The sequence below is a fragment of the Mytilus californianus genome, unplaced genomic scaffold, assembly GCF_021869535.1.
Source record: "Mytilus californianus isolate M0D057914Y unplaced genomic scaffold, xbMytCali1.0.p SCAF_3, whole genome shotgun sequence".
NCBI classification, from domain to species: Eukaryota; Metazoa; Mollusca; class Bivalvia; order Mytilida; family Mytilidae; genus Mytilus; species Mytilus californianus.
Window position 1 is genome coordinate 19,829,549 of NW_026262679.1, and position 20,349 is coordinate 19,849,897.

The following is a 20,349-nucleotide window of genomic DNA, read 5'->3' on the forward strand; positions in this document are numbered from 1 at the left end:
TTTATTTTATCTCTGGGTTTTTTTACCTCTGAAATCCCCTATTTAGGCAGGGTCTACAACAGGCAAGTAGGCATAAAGGCAATGAGAAGACACCAGGCTGAGGAGCTAATGGAGTTGGCCCTCCACCACTTACAAGAACTAACTTGGATACCCATTTCCTTCTTTCTCTTGCAATGACTGATGCAAATGCACAACTACAATAAATTAAATGCACATTATCATATAGGTATCAACAAAAAAATATATACAAGCTTTGTACAACAAGTATCAACATTTACAAGAAACTACGATTATTTCTGACAGTTGACTATATATATGTACAAGCAATTTAATGAAGAAGAAAAAAATTCATATATATCTGTCATTGAAATCTGCAATGTTAGCTTAGTTATCAGGTTACCATGGTTACTGCAATTACTATAATGTTGTAAACATTACTAAAACATTGACAAATCATTAGGAATGTCATTTGTCAAATGTTAGTACTCAAGTACTTAAATAGCCAACCAAACAACACTCAAATAACTAATCATGTACATGTAGTCAGTTAGAATTAATTATGTTAAGAGTACATAAACTAGCATACATGGCATATGCCTTGCTAAAACATGCATACGGCATCTCAAAGGCAGCAATTGTTACTGTTTTAGTAAAATCTAAGAACAATTTATTAACATTTTGTACAGGCCAAAGAATAACAATTTTATTATCATAACTTAAGTATACATCAAATGTTGGTTCATGTTTTGATTACAAATTTTTACAAAATATATATAACTTCTTTCAATTAATAAAGGCTACATGTGATATATTGACTAACTCATTCAGCATTATAGATGTAAAAGTAAAAAATTTTCATTACAAATGGTTCTTTTGACATTTCCTGATTAAAAATACTGGAGATTTTAGGAAACATGATAGGATTCAAGTGCTTAATGAAGGAAGATATTTTTTGGGGTTTTTTTTTTTTTTTATGAAGAAGATTTTTTTGCTTCTCACACAAATGTATATTTCAAGGGCATGTTTGCTCAGTCTTAGTTTGAATCCCTGCCTGATCATACCTTATCATTATTTTTACAATGTTTTCTAAATTATGTGATGCTCTCATATTAATTTTTTTCACAAGAGTGATCAAATTGTTGGTAGCTGTACTGTTCATGTTAAATTTTACAACTAAGTTTCCATAATATTGACAAACTAAACTTTATCATCATAACCTACATGACCTACAGGCCATTGGTTTTCTTGTTTTAATTGTTTCACATTTTTCATGTTGGGGCCTTTCAAAGTTGACTATACAGTATGGGTTTTTCTCTTTGTTGAAGGCCATACTGTTTCCTATAACAGTATAAATGCTTACATCCACTTTATTTGACTCTGGTAGATAGTTGTCTTATTTGCAATCATACCACATCTCCTTATTTTTATACATGTACATGTAACATGTGTAATATACAGAATATATATAACTTCTTTCAATTATTGAAGATACCCACCCGTATGAATGTGCAACAACTACATTCCTCCTTTTACAGAATTTATCAAAGATTTCAGTTATGTCGATGAGAATCTGATCAAATGTATAAGCAGACTTTTTATCAGGAGCATCACTAAGACCATGACCTATTAAATCAAGAGATATTATTTCACAGTTCAACTTTTCAAAATAATTGAGCTGTGCGTTCCATATATCTGATGACCCACCAACTCCATGTATGAAAAATATCACTAATTCTTTGTCTTTTACTGGTTTAGCAACATTATAATTTATATGCTCCTCATGAGTTCTTGAAACATTTGATTTTCTTGGAGACATAAAGGATTTTGGAATATTAGCAGTAGATTTGTCTTTATGAACATTATGACTACTTTGACGACGAGGGCTATAAAGTGACAGTGGTAATCCATTATGCATAGCTATACTATGGCTTGACCTTGAACTTAATGGTTCCTCAGTTTCAGCAATCACACTATGTGCTGTTGATGGTTTCTCCAGTTTTTGTTTGTTTGTATCCATGGAAACATGAATACCTGAAGAAGACATTACACTTCTCTCTCCATGAGATAAAACTGATGCACGTGACTCACTATGGAGATCTGAAGTTTCTTTATTACTTAATGGTCTCTTTCCAGGTGTCAGTTCTTCAGCATTTACATTGACATTATTCACAGATAATTCATTTGATATACAGGTACCATTGCTATTATTATTAGAATGTGTTGTCATGTTTGGTAACTGTTCAGTATGATGATTTGTTTCAGACCTTCTACTGTTCATATCTTTTGACAATTCAATATTCCTATTAGCATTTAATCTTGGCACAGTTACAACTCTTGGAGTTGTTAATGCAATTTTTAAATTATCAAGGTATACTTTCAATTCTGTCTGAAAAACTTCTTCCCTAGGTCTTGGATTGACATGTTTTATTCGTATGTGTCTATGAGGTCTGACTTCTATAAGTTCTGATAAACCCTCCTCTGTAGGAGCGACTCTCATTCTTCTTTTTCTGGTGCAACAACATCCATCAGACTTCTCTGCCATCTTTCTACAATAACAGCAAAAATTTTATTAACCATGTTAACAAGGAAAACAATAAAAGAATATCAATGTAAAGTCAATAAACTTTGATCAGGTTTTGTGGACTTTTTCCCCTTCTCTCCTGCGATAGAGGTTATCCAAGTTTACTCAGCATCTGTGTGACGCAACCCTGTTGGATTTATAGTCCCCATTAATAAATTTAATCGCTTTACGTTGAGCCTTTTCTATGTTATCAACAGCTGATTGTATGGATCCCATATGATGACACAGTATTCAAGTGTTGATCTAACCAGTGAAATAAAAGCTGTTCTACACCCTTAAGGCTGGGTTTGCAAGGATAAAACCCAGTATATATGTTTTTTTACACAATTATTTTTATGGTTTGTCCATTTTAATTTAGGTTGCTAGATATATAGACTGAGGAAGGGGTTGTTTTCCACTTCTTTGAGAACAGTTTTGTTATGCTCATAGAAGTAAGTTGTTTTCTTTACACTGATGATTTAACACTTGGTCACATTAAAACACATTCCCATGCTGTTGCCCAGTTTTCACATTTGTATAGATCATTTTGAGTTATGAGATCTTGGTTGTTTCATATTTGACAGTATACATGTAAGATGCAGTTGTCAGCATTTAAGTGAACTTGAGATGATACTGCCTCTGGTAAGTTATCAATGTGGTATTAAAATAAGATTGGGCCATGGACAGTACCTTATTTAATTGCAAATTCTAGAAAAAAAAATAGTTCATCTTCAACACAATTGATGATCTGTTTGAGGCAAAAAAAAATATGTCTATTAAGGTTACATATAAAATCCTTTAAAAAAATAGAGTAGGTAGGTAGGTAGTTCCATTTTTTTGTGAGATGTTAGCTGTGTGATGTTTGTACACGTTGTAAAAATACTATGCAACTACAAATGTATATTAACTTTTTTACTGATATCCAACTATTGGTTGGTCTATGAACAATCCATATAAACTAGAAGACCCATCAGCAGATGAAAGATGATAATACCTGCACTTCTACATACATGTATGGACATACTGGTAAAAGTTTTAGGGTTTGTACCAAATCCATGTATTAAAGACTGCTTCTTTCACTGTTGCAAAATTGATCATGCAATACATGTATATAAACTTTCAAAATAAATTAATTTAGTATTTTTTTTTAATCTATTATACATAATCTTCCCAGGAACATTGCTAACAAGTTTGGTTCAGATTTGGTTCTGTGGTCTTTTAGAAGAAAGGAAGAGTAGACAACCTGAGCGTTGTTCAAATACATGTAGAAGGACAATCAAAGCACAAAAGGCAATGACAAGCAATAGACAGTCAACACTGAAAACTAAAACAAATGAGAAATATGAACCCTGAAAAAAACAAAGCAACCTCAGGTGCTTCAGAAGGGTAATCAGGCCCTGCTTCTTGCAAGACACTCATATGTGAAATGTGGAAAGTTGATGGAAGGAAGGACAGACAACAAATGTTTACACAGGACCCCAGATAGCTTCAACTATTTTTTGACGCCATTAAAAGTTGTGTAAATTCAGAACTTATCTGGATTGGAATAAACATGATAAGGTGTATTGACAGTGTAATGTTCCATTGCCATTGGGAATAATATTCAAGAATATTTCTTCAATTTGGAATTTATATTATGAAGGAACTTCTATTTCATGATAACTTTGGCTTTCCAACTATTTAATTCGAACGCCACTGATGAGTCTTATATAGACAAAACGCGCGTCTGGCGTACAAATTTGTTAGCATGGAAAATCGCAATTTGCCAGTATATTCAGAAAGTTGAATGTGGGCAGTATATGGAAGAAGAAGAAGAAGAAGAATTGGATGAATTTTTTCTACACTGTTCTAAAATTATGTTTCTCAATTCAAAAACAGTAGTAAACACAATAAATGAAAACAAATTAAGAGATATGCTTTAGTTTGAAAAAAAACCAAACAACTTCAATTTGGTGATTATGGATAAGAAGGAGGGGGCAAGATTGTTAAATACATCTAAATATTCCCTCGGTCACAATAAAAAATTGTTTACTTTTTTCCAGGAGACAGCCTGACAACAGTTTCCCGGTTTTATGAAAACGCGTAATAAAATAGTTTAAAGTTTTTCGAACTAGTTGGGAGACTTGTATTTGATTAAGTTGGATTCATTGGAATAATTCATTTCTTAATTGTTATGGATAAATTAATGTTTGAGCTCGTAATTCCGAATATTTTATGATTGCAGTTTAAATTTCGAAAATGAAAGTAGCGGAATAATACCACCGGAAGTGGAGCTAGCAGAAAGCACTTGCATTTCTTCAACATGTTCTCAAGATTTATACCTAAACTTTCAAGGTGATCATGTTAGAATTTACTTAGGGTAACTCATAAGTAAATCAATAGAAAAAATATGAAATTTACATTATTCGCAAATTTCTTAGAGAAATTGCAACTAATAAAGACTTCTATAAATATTCTTTTTACCCATTCATTCAAAGTTTCATTTAAAGTCGATATTCAATAAACTACAATTTAATTCTTTGTTATCTGTTATTCTGAAATTGTATTTGCTGTTAGCTGTTATTGTAATATTCCTTGTTAGCTGTTATAGGACTATTATCTTTTTTGCTATCTGTTATTGTGAGAATGTATTTGCTGTTAACTGTTATTGAAAATTGGAATGTTAGCTTTTTGACAGCCAATCTTCAGTAGAAAATGAAAATCATTGTATATTGGGGTCTTACAACTGGTAATATGGTGGTCCCTTATTCTTAGAAGCATTCCAATAATGTACACATCACAGACCATCACTTAAACATATTAAAATCAGTCGTGTCCAGGACTATTCCAGTATATCTTATTATAATCCTTTGTGATAAATTCATTTTCTTTAACTCAATGTATGATGATAATTTTATGCTATGGAATACTGTTTTCAGCAATTATTGGGGAACATTTGAAAAAAACTCATACAGCGTGCTTGTAATTTGAATAGTGTGCATATTCTTAAAAAAGAATCACAGAGCTGAGTCTGTGTTCTTTATTACATAAAAGGTGTTTCGGTTAAGTTCGTATGGACCTAGGCCTATCCTCATCAGGTATCCCTGTTTTCCTTTTTGTAATATTAAGAATTGTTCGAATTTGATTTTTGTCGAGCCTGCTACTTTTGTCGCGAAAGCGAGACATAGCGATCCTACATTCCAACGGCTGCGGTGTCCACAAATATCCACTCTGTGGTTAAAGTTTTTGAAATTTTAATAACTTTCTTAAACTATCCTGGATTTCTACCAAACTTGGACAGAAGCTTGTTTATGATCATAAGATAGTATCTAGAAGGACATTTTGTAAAAAAAATCTTGTTTATCCGTATTTTACTTATGAAAATGACATATTTTTCTGCCAGTTAACATTACATTCACAGTGACACTCTGTGGTTAAAGTTTAAATATTTTAATAACTTGGACAGAAGCTTGTTTATAATCATAAGATACAATGTAGTATCCAGAAGTAAAATTTTGTGAAAAAAAATCCTGTTTATCCGTATTTTACTTATAAATGGACTTAGTTTTTCTGCCAGTTAACATTACATTCACTCTGTCGGTTAAAGTTTTAAATATTTTAATAACTTGGACAGAAGCTTGTTTATAATCATAAGATACAATGTAGTATCCAGAAGTAAAATTTTGTGAAAAAAAATCCTGTTTTTCCGTATTTTACTTATAAATGGACTTAGTTTTTCTGCCAGTTAACATTACATTCACTCTGTCGGTTAAAGTTTTAAATATGTTAATAACTTGGACAGAAGCTTGTTTATAATCATAAGATACAATGTAGTATCCAGAAGTAAAATTTTGTGAAAAAAAATCCTGTTTATCCGTATTTTACTTATAAATGGACTTAGTTTTTCTGCCAGTTAACATTACATTCACTCTGTCGGTTAAAGTTTTAAATATTTTAATAACTTGGACAGAAGCTTGTTTATAATCATAAGATAGTATCCAGAAGTAAAATTTTGTGAAAAAAAATCCTGTTTATCCGTATTTTACTTATAAATGGACTTAGTTTTTCTGCCAGTTTACATTACATTCACTCTGTGCTTAAATTTTTCATAATTTTTTTCCCCATTTTCGTTGAGCCCGCTGCGACTAATAGCAAAAGTAGGCGAGACACTGGGTTCCCTTACGAATTTTTACATATGTCATGTATATGGGGATAATATTCCCTGTATCCCAATACATAAATATTAGATTCAAACAATTCTTATTCACTGTTATCTGTTTTTATGCCCTTTCAATTCCTTGTTATCTGTTTTAAGCCAAATCAATTTGCTGTTTTGCTGTTATTGGATCCCCCCTTGCCCCCCCCCCCCCCCCCCTAACATAAACACAAGCTCTAGCATGTCTAGTGAGCTTTTCAAATCAACTGAACAACAAAATATATACATGTACACGCATTCAAAAGTCATGAAAACAACACAATTTTAAAACATACAGTGCATGGTAAGATACCATAGATGACATATAAAAGTTTAAAAGCATAGTATGCAAAATAAAGGATATCTTAAAACATATAAACACAAGTTAGAATAATAAGCACGGCAGATAATAACAACTAAAAAAGCTAAACAAATCATACAGTCAAACAAAATGAAAAATAAAAAAGCATATCATAAAAGCACAATATGCATGCACTGCACTGGCATGAGCTGTTATTTGGATCCCATGTTTGTACCAATTTAATTGGTCAAAAGATGTGTCCATTCGACAATGGTTAGGCAGCTCATTCCATATTTGTGCAGCATTATTGCAAAACCATCTCAAACCATACCTGGTAGTTCTGACTCTCAGGAGTACTGCTGTTTCCTGTGATAAAAAATTATACTATTGAATTTTAATATCTACTAAAATCATGAAGATAACTTGTACTTTTTTTGTGAATTATTTTAAATGTTTCTGTTGCAATAGTTTTTATTCTTCTTGTTTTTAAAGAAGGTAATTTTGACTTTTCTAGTAGTTTTTCATAGATGAAGCTAAGACATTTGTAAGAGCTCTTTCTTGAATTTTTTTCCATTTTCAAAGAATTTTTTTTCTCGCTACAGTAGTGCCAAATTTCTGGACAATAGTTAAAATTAGAAAGAATGAATGAAAAGTATGCTGTTAACCTACCTAGCCTGTTTAAATATTTACCCATTCATATTAGAATATTTAATTGTCTTGATGCCTTTTTACATATTTCAGATATATGATTGTTAAAGTTTAAGCCCAAATCTATAGTTATTCCAAGAAGTTTAACATTTTCTTCACACAAAATTTTGTTTCCATTTAAATTGAATGTCAAATTATGTTTGTTTTTTTCCAATAGCTATAGTCTGGAATTTGTCAGGATTAGCCCTCATTAAATTTATCGAAAACCAGTTTATTAGGTTTAAACTGTCAGTTTCTAAACTTAACAACTTTATCTATATCATTATCACTATATGATACAGTATTATCATCTGACAGCATAATTATAAATGGTGCTATTTTGTACAAAATGAAATATGTCATTTATGAAGACATTGAAAAGAACTGGACCAAGAATTGACATTTGTGGTATATCTTTAAACATATGATCCCATTCACTGCAAGAACTTCCAATTTTAATACGTTGTTTTCTGTTTTCTAAATAACTTTGTAGAGAATTTTTTGACAGACCATATGCTTCCAATTTTAGTTAAAGTAAATCATGCGGTATACAATCAAATGCTTTAAATAGATCCATCAGAATTGCAGCATTAAATTTGTTGTTGTCCAGAGCTCTTTCCCAGTCTTGTATTATCTTAATAAGTGCTGTTTGGCAACCAAAACCTGACCTGAATGCCGAAAGTAGATGATGAAAATGTTTATTTAAAAATTCCATTAATTGATTATGTATAGCTCTTTCATAAATTTTGGAGATACAAGGTAACACACTTACAGATCTATAGTTTTCTTTATCTAGAGAGTTATTCTTTTTAAACAGTGGGGATACCTGAACAGCTTTAAGATATCTGGAAAAATTGAACTTTGTCTTTCAATTGATTTATTAACTCAAATTTTAATAGGATAAGATATTACTGGTTGTGCCATTTTTATAATTTTTGGGGAAATATTGTTATATCCAGTAGCTTTTCTTATATTTAATCTATTTATTTGTTTACCTTACAAACTCTTCTGTTACAGGTTTAAAATTCAATTCATTATTATCAGTTTTATTTTCTTCGATTTTTATTACACTTGGGTGGTTTCTGTCTATCTTTATAATGATTTTGTCTTCTATATATTTAGCTACACTTATGAAAAATTTATTGAAAAATTCTGATACCTCTTTAGGATCACTGAGATTTTATCATTTTCATATAAAATGATGCTATTGTTTGATTAAATGCTTTTATTAGATAAAAATGGTTTAATAGTGGAATAAAAAGTTGTTGATTTTGGACCACCAGCAGTTCTTTCATAAAAATATGTTTTGATTGTCAGAGCTCTTTTAACCTTTTGTAACAATATTTCTCTGTCTTCTGTACAACTCCCAGTTGGTATCATAATCACTTTTGTTTTGAAGAAACCTGTTATGGTACAATTTTTTTTTGTAAATTGCTCTTCTAAGATCTTTATTCATATAGGGTGCAGGTGATACTTTTGACCTTCTTTTTTTCATTGGTATATGCTTGTCAATTATGTTAACAAATTCAGATTGAAAATTTGAATATGCTTCATTGACGTCATCAACTGACAACAAATTATCAAAATTTACACAATTTAGTTCATGTATTGTAGGAATTTTTCCTGATCAAAACTTTTAAAACTTCTGTATTGAATAAATTCCTTTTTAATTTTAGGCACAAAACCTTTAAATTGAAATGAAATTATGTTGTGACAATCATTGAGACCACTATTAAAATAGATATATTTGACAAAAATTTGGTTTGTTTGTCAGGATAACATCACATCAAGTAAAGTTGGTAATGCATTTTTTGTAAAACATGTAGCATTTTTTACTATGTTTGTAAAATCGAAAACATCACACATATTAATTAGAGGTATACACTTCTCTTCTTGTAAACAATTGTAATTTAGATCACCAATAATTATAACATTGTCATATTTTTCAGATATTTTATGAAATGTTTTATTAAAGTCTTCAATAAATAAATTATCATTGAGGGATGGGGGTCTGTAAAGACCACATATCAACCACTTTCTGTCTTTAAAGTTTATTTCAGTAAAGATTGATTCAATATTTTTACACTCAAGCTTGATTTTTCTGTTAAATGCTAAATCTGAGCGGATATAAACAAGTAGGCTTCAGCCTTTCGCTGTCCGGTTTGCTCTCCAAAGGTGATAATTGTCAATAAAACATTTGCCGTTTTTAAAGTCAATAAAGGTGTCATCGAGTTTGGTTTCTGCCACGATGATCATGTCAACTAAGTTGTCATTTGACAAATCTTTTATTATTTCCAAACACCATCTCTGACTTGAATTCACTACCTGAAGCAATAGGTATGTCTGAAACCCTGGAAACCTTCAAAAGTGGCATATCCACTCTAACATTTGAAGGACCCACACCAACTTATTAAACCACCAAAGCCACTGTACATAATGTATATATGTTATTCAATACACTATTTTAATTTAATAGTTATAGTAAATTTAATTAAGTCCATATGTACATAGCACACAAGTTCCGGGAAGTTGAACACTCCTACCTAGGAGTGTACTCCCATATTCGGAAGAAGAAGAAAACATTCTTATGTGATATCATTAACATTGTCAGCAAAATTTTATTTAAAAAACATTTATGAATTAAAAACAAGAGCCTTTGGTCAATACTTATACAAAACTTAATCTTCACTGTGGCAATCACGAATCCTGGTGCATTTGCCCTGATTCATGTTCGCCCTAATACCTGTTCGTTCTGAATGGTATTTAACGTTGTTGTCTTGTTGAACTTGTGTGTAAATATATTATTTGACTATATATGAGTGTGTATTGTCTAAAGTTTTAGTTATACTTTACAAAATTGTTATACTCATAGAACATTTATGCAGACAATTATATAGACCATTAATTTATATATTTTAAACATAGAAACTTGATATAAAAGTAGAAACATAATGTAGATAATAAGTAACACACACAATGCCAAATACAAACTGCAAAGTAAACAGGATTTACGTAAACGGATATTCTGTCAGTAATTTGTCTCCTAGATTTATACCCACAGTGAAAACACCCTGAACAGATTAAAAAATGAAATCAAAGATTCTGGCCTAAATGCTATTTATCATCTTTATTGGACTATTCGTACTAAAAAAAAACATTTTCAGTTTATCAACTTCGTGAAGTCACTTGTTCTAACTTGGGGGATTAAAATAACTCCAACTGGTTCTAACTGGCTTTGTTTGATGCAACACAAAATCAAATCAAATATTTTTATTTGAACCAAAGTCCAAATATTGCACTATCATCAATTAAAACTCAGGAGCAACACACATTGTGGGGATATTTTGAAGAAAAATCAATAATAAATATTAATAGGTAAAATCAAGGATTTGTATAGTTAACTATGTCTAACTATACAAATCCTTGGTGAAACATATGACTGTCCAGTAATAAGCATTTGCTTTCACAGCTGAGGTTTTCACTAGTGGTTACCTCCCTTGGACCATTGAAAAGATTATATATAAAAATGATGAGATGTAGTATGATTGCCAATGAGACAATTATCCTTTAAAGTTAAAATGAAGTGATAGTAAGCAATTATACACCTCTGTACAGCCTTCAACGATGAGAAAAACCCATACGGTAGAGTCGACTATGAATGGAAATGAAACATGTGAAACAATTCAAACAAGAATAGTAACAGCCTAATTTATAACAAAACAATTTATGGGAAGAAAAATATGACAGACATTTTTCATTTAACATTAGGTGAGGATTGAGTGCTCAGAAATGTTTTTTGATTTATCATGCTACATTCTTTAAAAGCAAGAAATTTTTAGTCCAGTTCTCTTATAATTATATCTCATACATGTCATTAACAAAAGTTTGACTGTTAGCTACCCTAGCCTACCCATTGTTAAATGCTGTTACTTTTCTCACTAGATAATCACTTTTTTATCCTTTGGTAGATCGAGTTCTCACTGGCATCATACCATATTTCTTTATATAAATATAATTTTGTATTGATAGTAAAAAGTGTTTCAACAGGTTTTTTTTTTTTATTTACAGGTTTTTCAGTTGCTCTTATCATTCTTTAGCAACACAACAAATAGCAAGTGAAGGAGTAACACCAAATTTAAGAAATAGTTGGAATATATGTCAGTCATCAAATTTACAAATGCAAAATGGTTGTAGACTGTTACAGAATAACATTAATACCACCAATCATCAGAGTGTTCGCTTCAGAAAATATAAAGGTGGGGAAACTTTTAAAGCCAGTGCCTGGAAGAGGGCTCACAAACATGGACTAGAAACTGTGCTCGCTAACCAAGGATTAAAGGAAGCTGTTTGGAGAAAAATTCTAAAAGGCAGAAAACGACTATTTATTGTTCCAAGACTTATGAATTATCCTCCTAAGAGTAAAAAGGACCAAATGCAACTACCAACTTTGAAGAAAGGACTGTATAGATTTTATCCATATCAGCCACAAGTGAAAACTTGGAAGAAAGTTTGATGTTATGTATAATGGAAATAAAATTCTTGTTCATAACTTGCTTTTCTTTCTATTGAATGGTAACAAGAATATAAGTTGTATTACAAATGTTTCCTTGGCCAGCAGAGGTTATAGATCTTTTCTTTATTCACCCTTCATTTGATTTTGTTAAGATATTGTAATTTTCAGGCGACACGGACCAGCAGATTAAATTTACTTAAATCCCATTTATTATTACTGTACTACTGGTAATTATTCCTCTTAACTAACCATCACTTGTCTCGTCATGTTCATCAACATCTGCAATGACTCTTTAATCATATTTTGTGGAGTATGTTCAATGGTCTTATCATCTGAAAATTTGAATACTAAAAAAATTTGTGAGTTTTCTGTAGAAATCAATCAGATACATGAAATTTTTGGTCTAAATTTTAAATTAGATGTGTAGCAAATATTGTGGAATGCAGTCTTGATTGCATTTAGAGAAAATTTAGAGGCCATATTTTCTTCCTGCATCCTATGAAGCTTATAATTAGAATGATAAGAATATATATCATTGAGACATCACCCACACTATTAAATGGCATCTTAAAAAATCATCTGGATAAGTCTTTACATAGCAATGATATATTCCAACTTGAAGGTCAACACTATGATCAAGGTAAAGAATTTGGTGTCTTCATATTTTTCATGCTAACAAAGATGGGCCCCTTATTATATTTGAAAAAAAAACACATTTTGGTTTATAAATTTATTTTATAAAGACCACCAGCTACAGTCAAGATGAAGGTCAGCAATGGAATACATTATTTCCCAGTATCTCAGATTATTTTTGTCTCGTGTAGATCAACACCATATCTTTTTGACCCGTTTTGGATAATTTTTTTTTAAATATGTAACTCCATCTATCAGTCAAGCATTGTCAACATGTCTATAGCATGTATAGTAGTAACTATGGTACAGGAAAGGATTCTAGTAATGAATACCTATTTACCAAAAATATATATTTTATTGCAGAGGAAATGAAATCTTTCATGAGAATCTGTTGATGTTGGTCAGGGTATTCAAATTCTTAGAAGGTGAACCGTCCCATTGAATAAATACAATGATGTTTGTACTTTGTGGAGTTCATTCAATTGGAACTTTGAATTTCTCCTAGAAAAACCATCAGTTCAAACTTGACTGAAAACAAATATACAAAAAAGTAAAATCACAAAAATACTGAACTCCGTGGAAAATTCAAAACGGAAAGTCCCTAATCAAATGGCATCCATCTTGTCACAGATGTCACTAGTGAAGCAGTGACTTTTACATGAATAACAGCAATTGTAATGAATGGATTATGATCACAGCATCCATCTTGTCACTGGTGTCACTAGGGGAGCAGTGAGGTGCAAGTTTTTGCTCAGTGTTTGAAGGCCTTACTGTGACTTTTACATGAATAACAGCAATTGTAATGAATGGATTATGATCACAGCATCCATCTTGTCACTGGTGTCACTAGGGGAGCAGTGAGGTGCAAGTTTTTGCTCTGTGTTTGAAGGCCTCACTGTGACTTTGACATAAAGAACAGCAATTGTAATGAATGGAATATTATCACAGCATCCAGCTTGTCACTGGTGTCACTAGTGGAGCAGTGAGGTGCAAGTTCTTGCTGCATGTTTGAAGACCTATCAATGACTTTCAGATGAAGCAACAAAAGCCTGGTTCCTTTGCTTCAGTTTTTGATGAGCATGTATAGGGATTTTGTGTCATGAATTAATACACATATCTCTACTTTTCCTTAACAGGTACTACTTTACCCTTCCAAAGTTTATATGCATTTATCTAGGTTTTATTATGCTCAATCTTTAGGTTTCTGTGTTGTATTTTGTAGAGGTCTTGTTTGTTTTTTCATATTTTTTTGCTATGTTGTTTTCTGTCTTAAAACTTGAATCTTAATTCTTGGTATCTTCTGAATTATTTTTTGTCATCTTAAACTGAAAGCATGACCAGACTTTTTGGAACAAGATGGTTTTGTACTATGAAACCAATATTTCTATAAAATCTTAAAAACTATATTAATATACTTTGTAACATGATTTAACTGATAAATAATATATAAGTATTGTAAATATATTTATTAAGACATGATACTAAACAGATTTTCACCAGACATAGTAAACATAGGGTTTATTGAATACAGTACTTTATTTCTCTGCTGAATTAGAAATAATTTTTTTATATTGGTTATTGTTATATATATATACAGATATTAATATCATAAAATAATAAAATAAAATTAGATTCATGTAAACTAAAAACAGCCAAAGTCAACAACCAGTTATAGGGGAGGCAACTCTCAATTCAAGTGTTTCTATATACTAGAAATAACTGTAATTTGCTATTAGGTTGCACTGTGTTTATTGTTTAGATCATACATACATGTATACATTTCATATTGTGAATTTAAAGATTTTACATTGTTTGAATGCTATAGTACAATATGTTGTAATTTGACAATAATTTGAACCCTTTGGCTGACAACAACACTTAAATCTTCCATTTTATTTTTTTTGCATTCTCACTGCAAATTTATTAGTTTAAAACTGATATTATATAGTTCTTTGGTGTCTGAATAACTGGTAAGCTAAAAATTGGATCAGCATTTTTTTTTTCATTTATACATAAACAATAATAAAATTTCAGATTACACAAATGAAGCTTATTCTAAAACCCATATTATATCATTTGTTTTACATTCATCTTATGTATTCAAAAATTAAACTTGAAAATTCATAAGCTAATGTAATGCATTATTAATGCTAAAATTGCAGCAGGATAAACATTGCAGTGATTAAACCTTGCTTTTACATGTTTGCTGCTAATATTATACTACATGTTGTGAAACTGCATACATAAAATAAATTAATTTTTCATTGTTTTCACTAGTTACACAGATTTGCAATAATAAAAGTACATAGCAAATACTAAATTGACTGAGCAATCGATGCATAAAAAAATTTAATTAAAAGAAAGCAACTTTAAATACTTTTGGCAATAGCATAAAAATTACTTTAGAATGTCAATGCTAAGGCAGTCAGCTAGTATACACAGAGTCTTGTAAAAATGCACTCACAAAAAATTGTTTGAAAACAAAACTTCTCAATTGAAACATCTTAATTCACCGGTCTTCACTTAAGATTTGCCTCGGGTCAATTTGAGCATTTGAGGTTTGAATAAATGATTTTTTTTCCTTAATTCTTCTGTAATATTCTCAATAAATTTAACCTGGCTCACAAGAAAATCATTTATTAACACATGAATGGATTTGGTTGTAAAATAGACATGTCTTTCCAAAAGAACACTAAAATATCTGAATTCAAAAAGTTGACTCTTATAAAATGGTTTACAAAGATGGTTATTTAAGGTCACTAAGTCTCTGTTTGTACAGAACACATTATTTCAATACACATAACACAGTTTACATGTACAGGGAGACAACTCTATTTCTATTTTTTGGTGTACAAAATCCCAATAAAATTTGATTGATTTGGTCCCTTCTTAGACTGCTATGAAAAAATAAGTTAAAAAATCCTACACCTTTTAGGAAGAATGATTTTTCTTTCTAACATAAATATACATTTATGTATATCAATTATTTATGCCTCATGGGAAAAGAAAGATTAAGGCAATTGTATATATGCATAAACTTTTCTTGTGTACAAGTCTTTGGGGTTGTATTAATTTTGTCCATAGGAAAGGCAAAATTAATTAAAAATTGCAAATGGTAGTTTATTTTGGTGATAATTCCAATCCAAATTTTCAATGTTCAACTTTCTTTTGCACTCAAGTTCCAAAAGAAATTCAAACATAATATGCAAGGCAGCTGTTTGCAAGACCTTATGTTTTGTATTTTGAAAATAAAATAACTTCTGCACTTGGAGTTAATAGACCACTTTCGAGTTATGTCTTTCACCGGAAAAGTTCGTCAATAATGCACGCCATTATGATGTCATTTACCAGATAGAGGGGATCGCCTGTATCCCTGCACTATTAAAGTTCATCAAGCGTCTTCGTGATCTTCATTATGCAAGATAAACTAGAAATAATGTTTGTTCCGTAGGTACTTAATCACAATTAATTCCCTAATGACAGCAGTGCTGATTTTCAATTATAAGAATTTAATTTGCTGAATAATTCGTGCAATATAGCATCATATTTTTTCAACCGCTGGCTCAACATGGGAAGGAAATGACGATGCCCCTAAATGCACGAATGATGTTTGAACACTAAAACCAAATTTTTTGACAGAAATGCAACAAACTCGAAAGTGGTCTATATTAGTTTCTTGATGGGAGTTTTTAAACACATTTATCTCTTAAATCAAGTTTTTCAAACTTCCATCCAATTTGGAAAAAAGACATATGACATTATAAATGAAAATTAGGAGTAACTCTAAGCAATGCAATACCTGTATCTGTTAGTGGAGATCTTGTTTGGCCACACTACTTAATGGATGGGAAATCAACCTTTTTATTCTCCTCCTCTCTCAACAAAAATATTTGTAGGGCATTTTTTTTTTTTTATTTCTTGGTTTGGAAGAAATATTTTAAAATGTACAATAAAATATGAAACATAAGAAAAATAATAAGAAAAGATTTTAATCTATGTGGCCTTACATCCCTTCTTGGCAAGAAACGAGAATAATTGGTTACAATAAGTTGAATGAATAAAATACATGATACATGTAGTAACTTTCAACCTGTAAAAATAACAACAGTTAAGGTACAAATTAATCCTCTTCAGCCTTTACATATTCTTTGGCACTGTATTTTTTGTTGTCAAATGGTTGGAGATGAATCTGAAAGGAGAAAAATTTGTGCTTTGTAGATTTAACTGAAACAGTTCACTGAAAGCATCAATAACCCATATTCAAAAGTTTAATTTCCCCCAACCCGTGTTGTATGTTGGTGTATGAAAACAATATATTATGCTATTTTTTTCTAAACAATATTGGATGTAGATGAGATATTCTTTCCAATTAAGATAAAATTTATCCTATCATCTTAAGTTATTAAATCTAACAAATAATTCAGTTCTGAACTTCTCATTTAAACCTGGGACAATTATATTATACTAGTGTAATAGTCCCAGTTTTATGTAAATTGGGCAGAAGATCACCCCTTTGCTTTGAAACTTCACATAAATGAATTAGAGGCTTTCTCAGTGGCGTTAGCAGTAAAGCGATGGGCCCCATATTGGCGTGGTCAGCGTATTATAGTTCATTGCGATAATGCAGTAACTGTAAGTTGCATTAATAAAGGTACATCAAAAAATGCTATTTTTATGTCCTTTTTGCGTGAGCTCTTTTGGTTATCAGCAACATATAATTTTCACTTGATAGCTAAGCATGTTCCAGGCAAAACGAATATACTAGCAGACTGTATTTCACGGATGCATGATCTACCTTTCTGTGAACAATTTTTGCGTGATTATGTTCGACCGCCACTGTATTTACAGGATCTTGTTAGGCACATGTCTAGTTATGCCCTTTGTTTTCATTTATTTAGGCTCACTGGTATCGAGGGAGGTGAGATCACTGAATAGTATTGTTGCTAACATTAGATGTCATACTTATGCTGAATCTACCAAAAAGACATATTTAAACTATTTCAAGTCATACTCAGAATTTTGTAGAAGATTAAATATTACCCTTGTTCCATTAAGTCCTATGAATTTAGCCAGATATGTAGCCTATTTATCTTCAAGGTTACAATTTAATTCCATAACAAATTATTTGTCAATTGTGCGGTTGCTACATTTAGAATCAGGAGTTGCATCTCCGATAGATTCCTTTTTTATGGAGTCAGTACTCAAGGGTGCTAAACGTGTGTTAGGTGCTGCCATACATAGAAAATTGCCTATTGCACCAAAAATTTTGAATGAGATATTTACTTTACTGTCAGTCAGCAGTAGTAAGGACTTGTGTTTTTGGGCAGCCTGCTTAGTGGCTTTTTTCTCCTTTTTAAGGAAGTCAAATTTGTTTGCCCCTTCAATTTCAGCTTTTGATCCTTTGCGACATTTTACTCGTGAGGAAATCCATTTTCACTCAGATGGTGTCTGTTTAAAAGTACGCAAAACCAAAACAATTCAATTTTCAGAGCGTATATTAGAAATTCCCCTTCCTAGAGTGAAGAATTCTCATTTATGTCCCTCTAAGGCGCTTCTTTTAAATTTTAAACAGGTGCCAGCAGAGTCAGCCCCCTCACCTGTCTTCCTGTATTTAGTACGAGGCAAGGTTACCCCTCTTACATATACAGCCTTTGTAAAGATGCTAAAACAGAACTTATCTAGGTTGGGTTATGACAGCAGCAAATATTCGGGACATAGTTTTCGAAGAGGAGGGGCCTCCTTTGCCTTAGAATGTGGGGTTCCAGCTGATCTCATACAATTACAGGGTGATTGGAAATCTAATGCATACAAATCATACTTGGATCCTTCTTTTGCACACAGACAGGAAGTCATGAACAAATTTGCAATTGCCCTGGGGAAATAATAAACCATTTAACCTACCTTCTACTGGTTACACCACACATGTTTGGGAAGTTTGGAATACCACAGATTATTAATTAATTAATTTGTGTATTGTTTTCAAACTGTACTGTTGTTTGTGTTTTATTAATATGAAATTTAAGCATTAAACTGTGGTTCTTTTCCCAAACGTGTCTTTGTTTTACACTAGTAACCATCTGGATTCACAGGTTTCCTGACTGGATTCCGATCAGAGTTAGACATTGACATGCATCTGATCTGAGACTGGTCTAGATTCCAACAGCATATATACACATACACACTATACACATACACAGGGGGGAGGGAAATGGGTGGGGCCGTTTCAAAGTGATGTGGATTAATGTGATATTTTTATTAACAAGAAAAATGGATTACAAATACCAGGAATAGACCAGGGGACTAGCTGAGGGTCATAATCACCATTTATGAAAGAAAATTCATGCTTTTGCAGCCCCCCCCCCCCCCCTTTTTTTTTGGTAACCCATTTATGTAAGTCCCAAATTTGCTCCTGAACATAATGTTGATTTTGTAAGCAAAGTTATTTTCTTTGCTATCTTAACTAACAGAATTTCAGATATATGCAAAATATGTCTCTTGCTTAGGATTAGTAGATAAGACATTCTTGGTACCCATTAGCTGAGTACACTATTAAATTGAAAAGACTTAACATACACCTTATTCAAAATTATTTATCATTTCCTCTGACATGTTAGAAATGTTTGCCATTATTCACTTCTGCTTCGAATAGTTTTGAAGGAAGAGAATTTTTAACATTTCATTATTGAACTTAAATTATAGTTTATATCATCATGAACATTATATTACAATAACCATAATAACTAAAGTCTAAAGATGACACAGATACATTTATTTGAATGTTATACCATAGTTAAACAAATCAGAAGATAATAAAACTGATAATATATTGAAAGTATATTTGCACTGTATATGATTTGTTTTTATTGACAAAAGTTACTTCCCCTTATTCTTGCTTGATTTTTAAATTGTATACCAAAATGTTTATTTATTAGATATTTTGGTTTTCTATGTCATAGTATGTTAAACAAACAGCAATGAATTCAATAAAGCTAATACTGACAAGATGTTAGGTAGTACTAAAATATTTTTGTTGAACTTAAAATATATTATGACCTCGGCTAGGTTTCATATACTACAATTTAAATTCGAATTTTGATATGTTCCAATCAGCAAATACCAATTTTAAAGTCTTTTAGATATTTGAAACCCAATAGCAATAACTTTTGCTATTAAAAATAATTATAAACAATCAACAATAACTCATGTGTAAAAGTGCAAGTACCAACTAAATAGCATCAAAATAAGCAGTAGGATAATTCATCAATGACCATCCAAGGTGTGAATAAACCTAACCATATCACCAAATATCTTCCATTAACATCAACTTCTTTTTAAGCATATAAAAAAAAAATTATGAGGTTCCTGACTAAATTAATATGTGGAAGGATAAACAAAAACTTATTCGAAAATTCCAACTGCCTCCCTTTTTATAAATCGATGAAATAACAAGATACAAGAAAGCCTGAACAATTATTTAAGGA

General features: G+C 31.2%; 1 protein-coding gene across 1 annotated transcript in view; it reads right to left on the reverse strand.

Moving 5' to 3' along the window:
* The window catches only part of LOC127733408 (uncharacterized), a 55,699-nt gene that overhangs the window by 6,441 nt on the left and 28,909 nt on the right, over positions 1-20,349 (reverse strand). Inside the window, exons 9-12 of the mRNA XM_052242773.1 lie at positions 17,004-17,057; positions 4,593-4,627; positions 1,497-2,546; positions 27-194 (exon numbers count right to left, since the gene is read on the reverse strand). Of these exons, the coding sequence (XP_052098733.1) occupies positions 27-194; positions 1,497-2,546; positions 4,593-4,627; positions 17,004-17,057 (1,307 nt within the window). The remainder of the gene's footprint in view (positions 1-26; positions 195-1,496; positions 2,547-4,592; positions 4,628-17,003; positions 17,058-20,349) is intronic.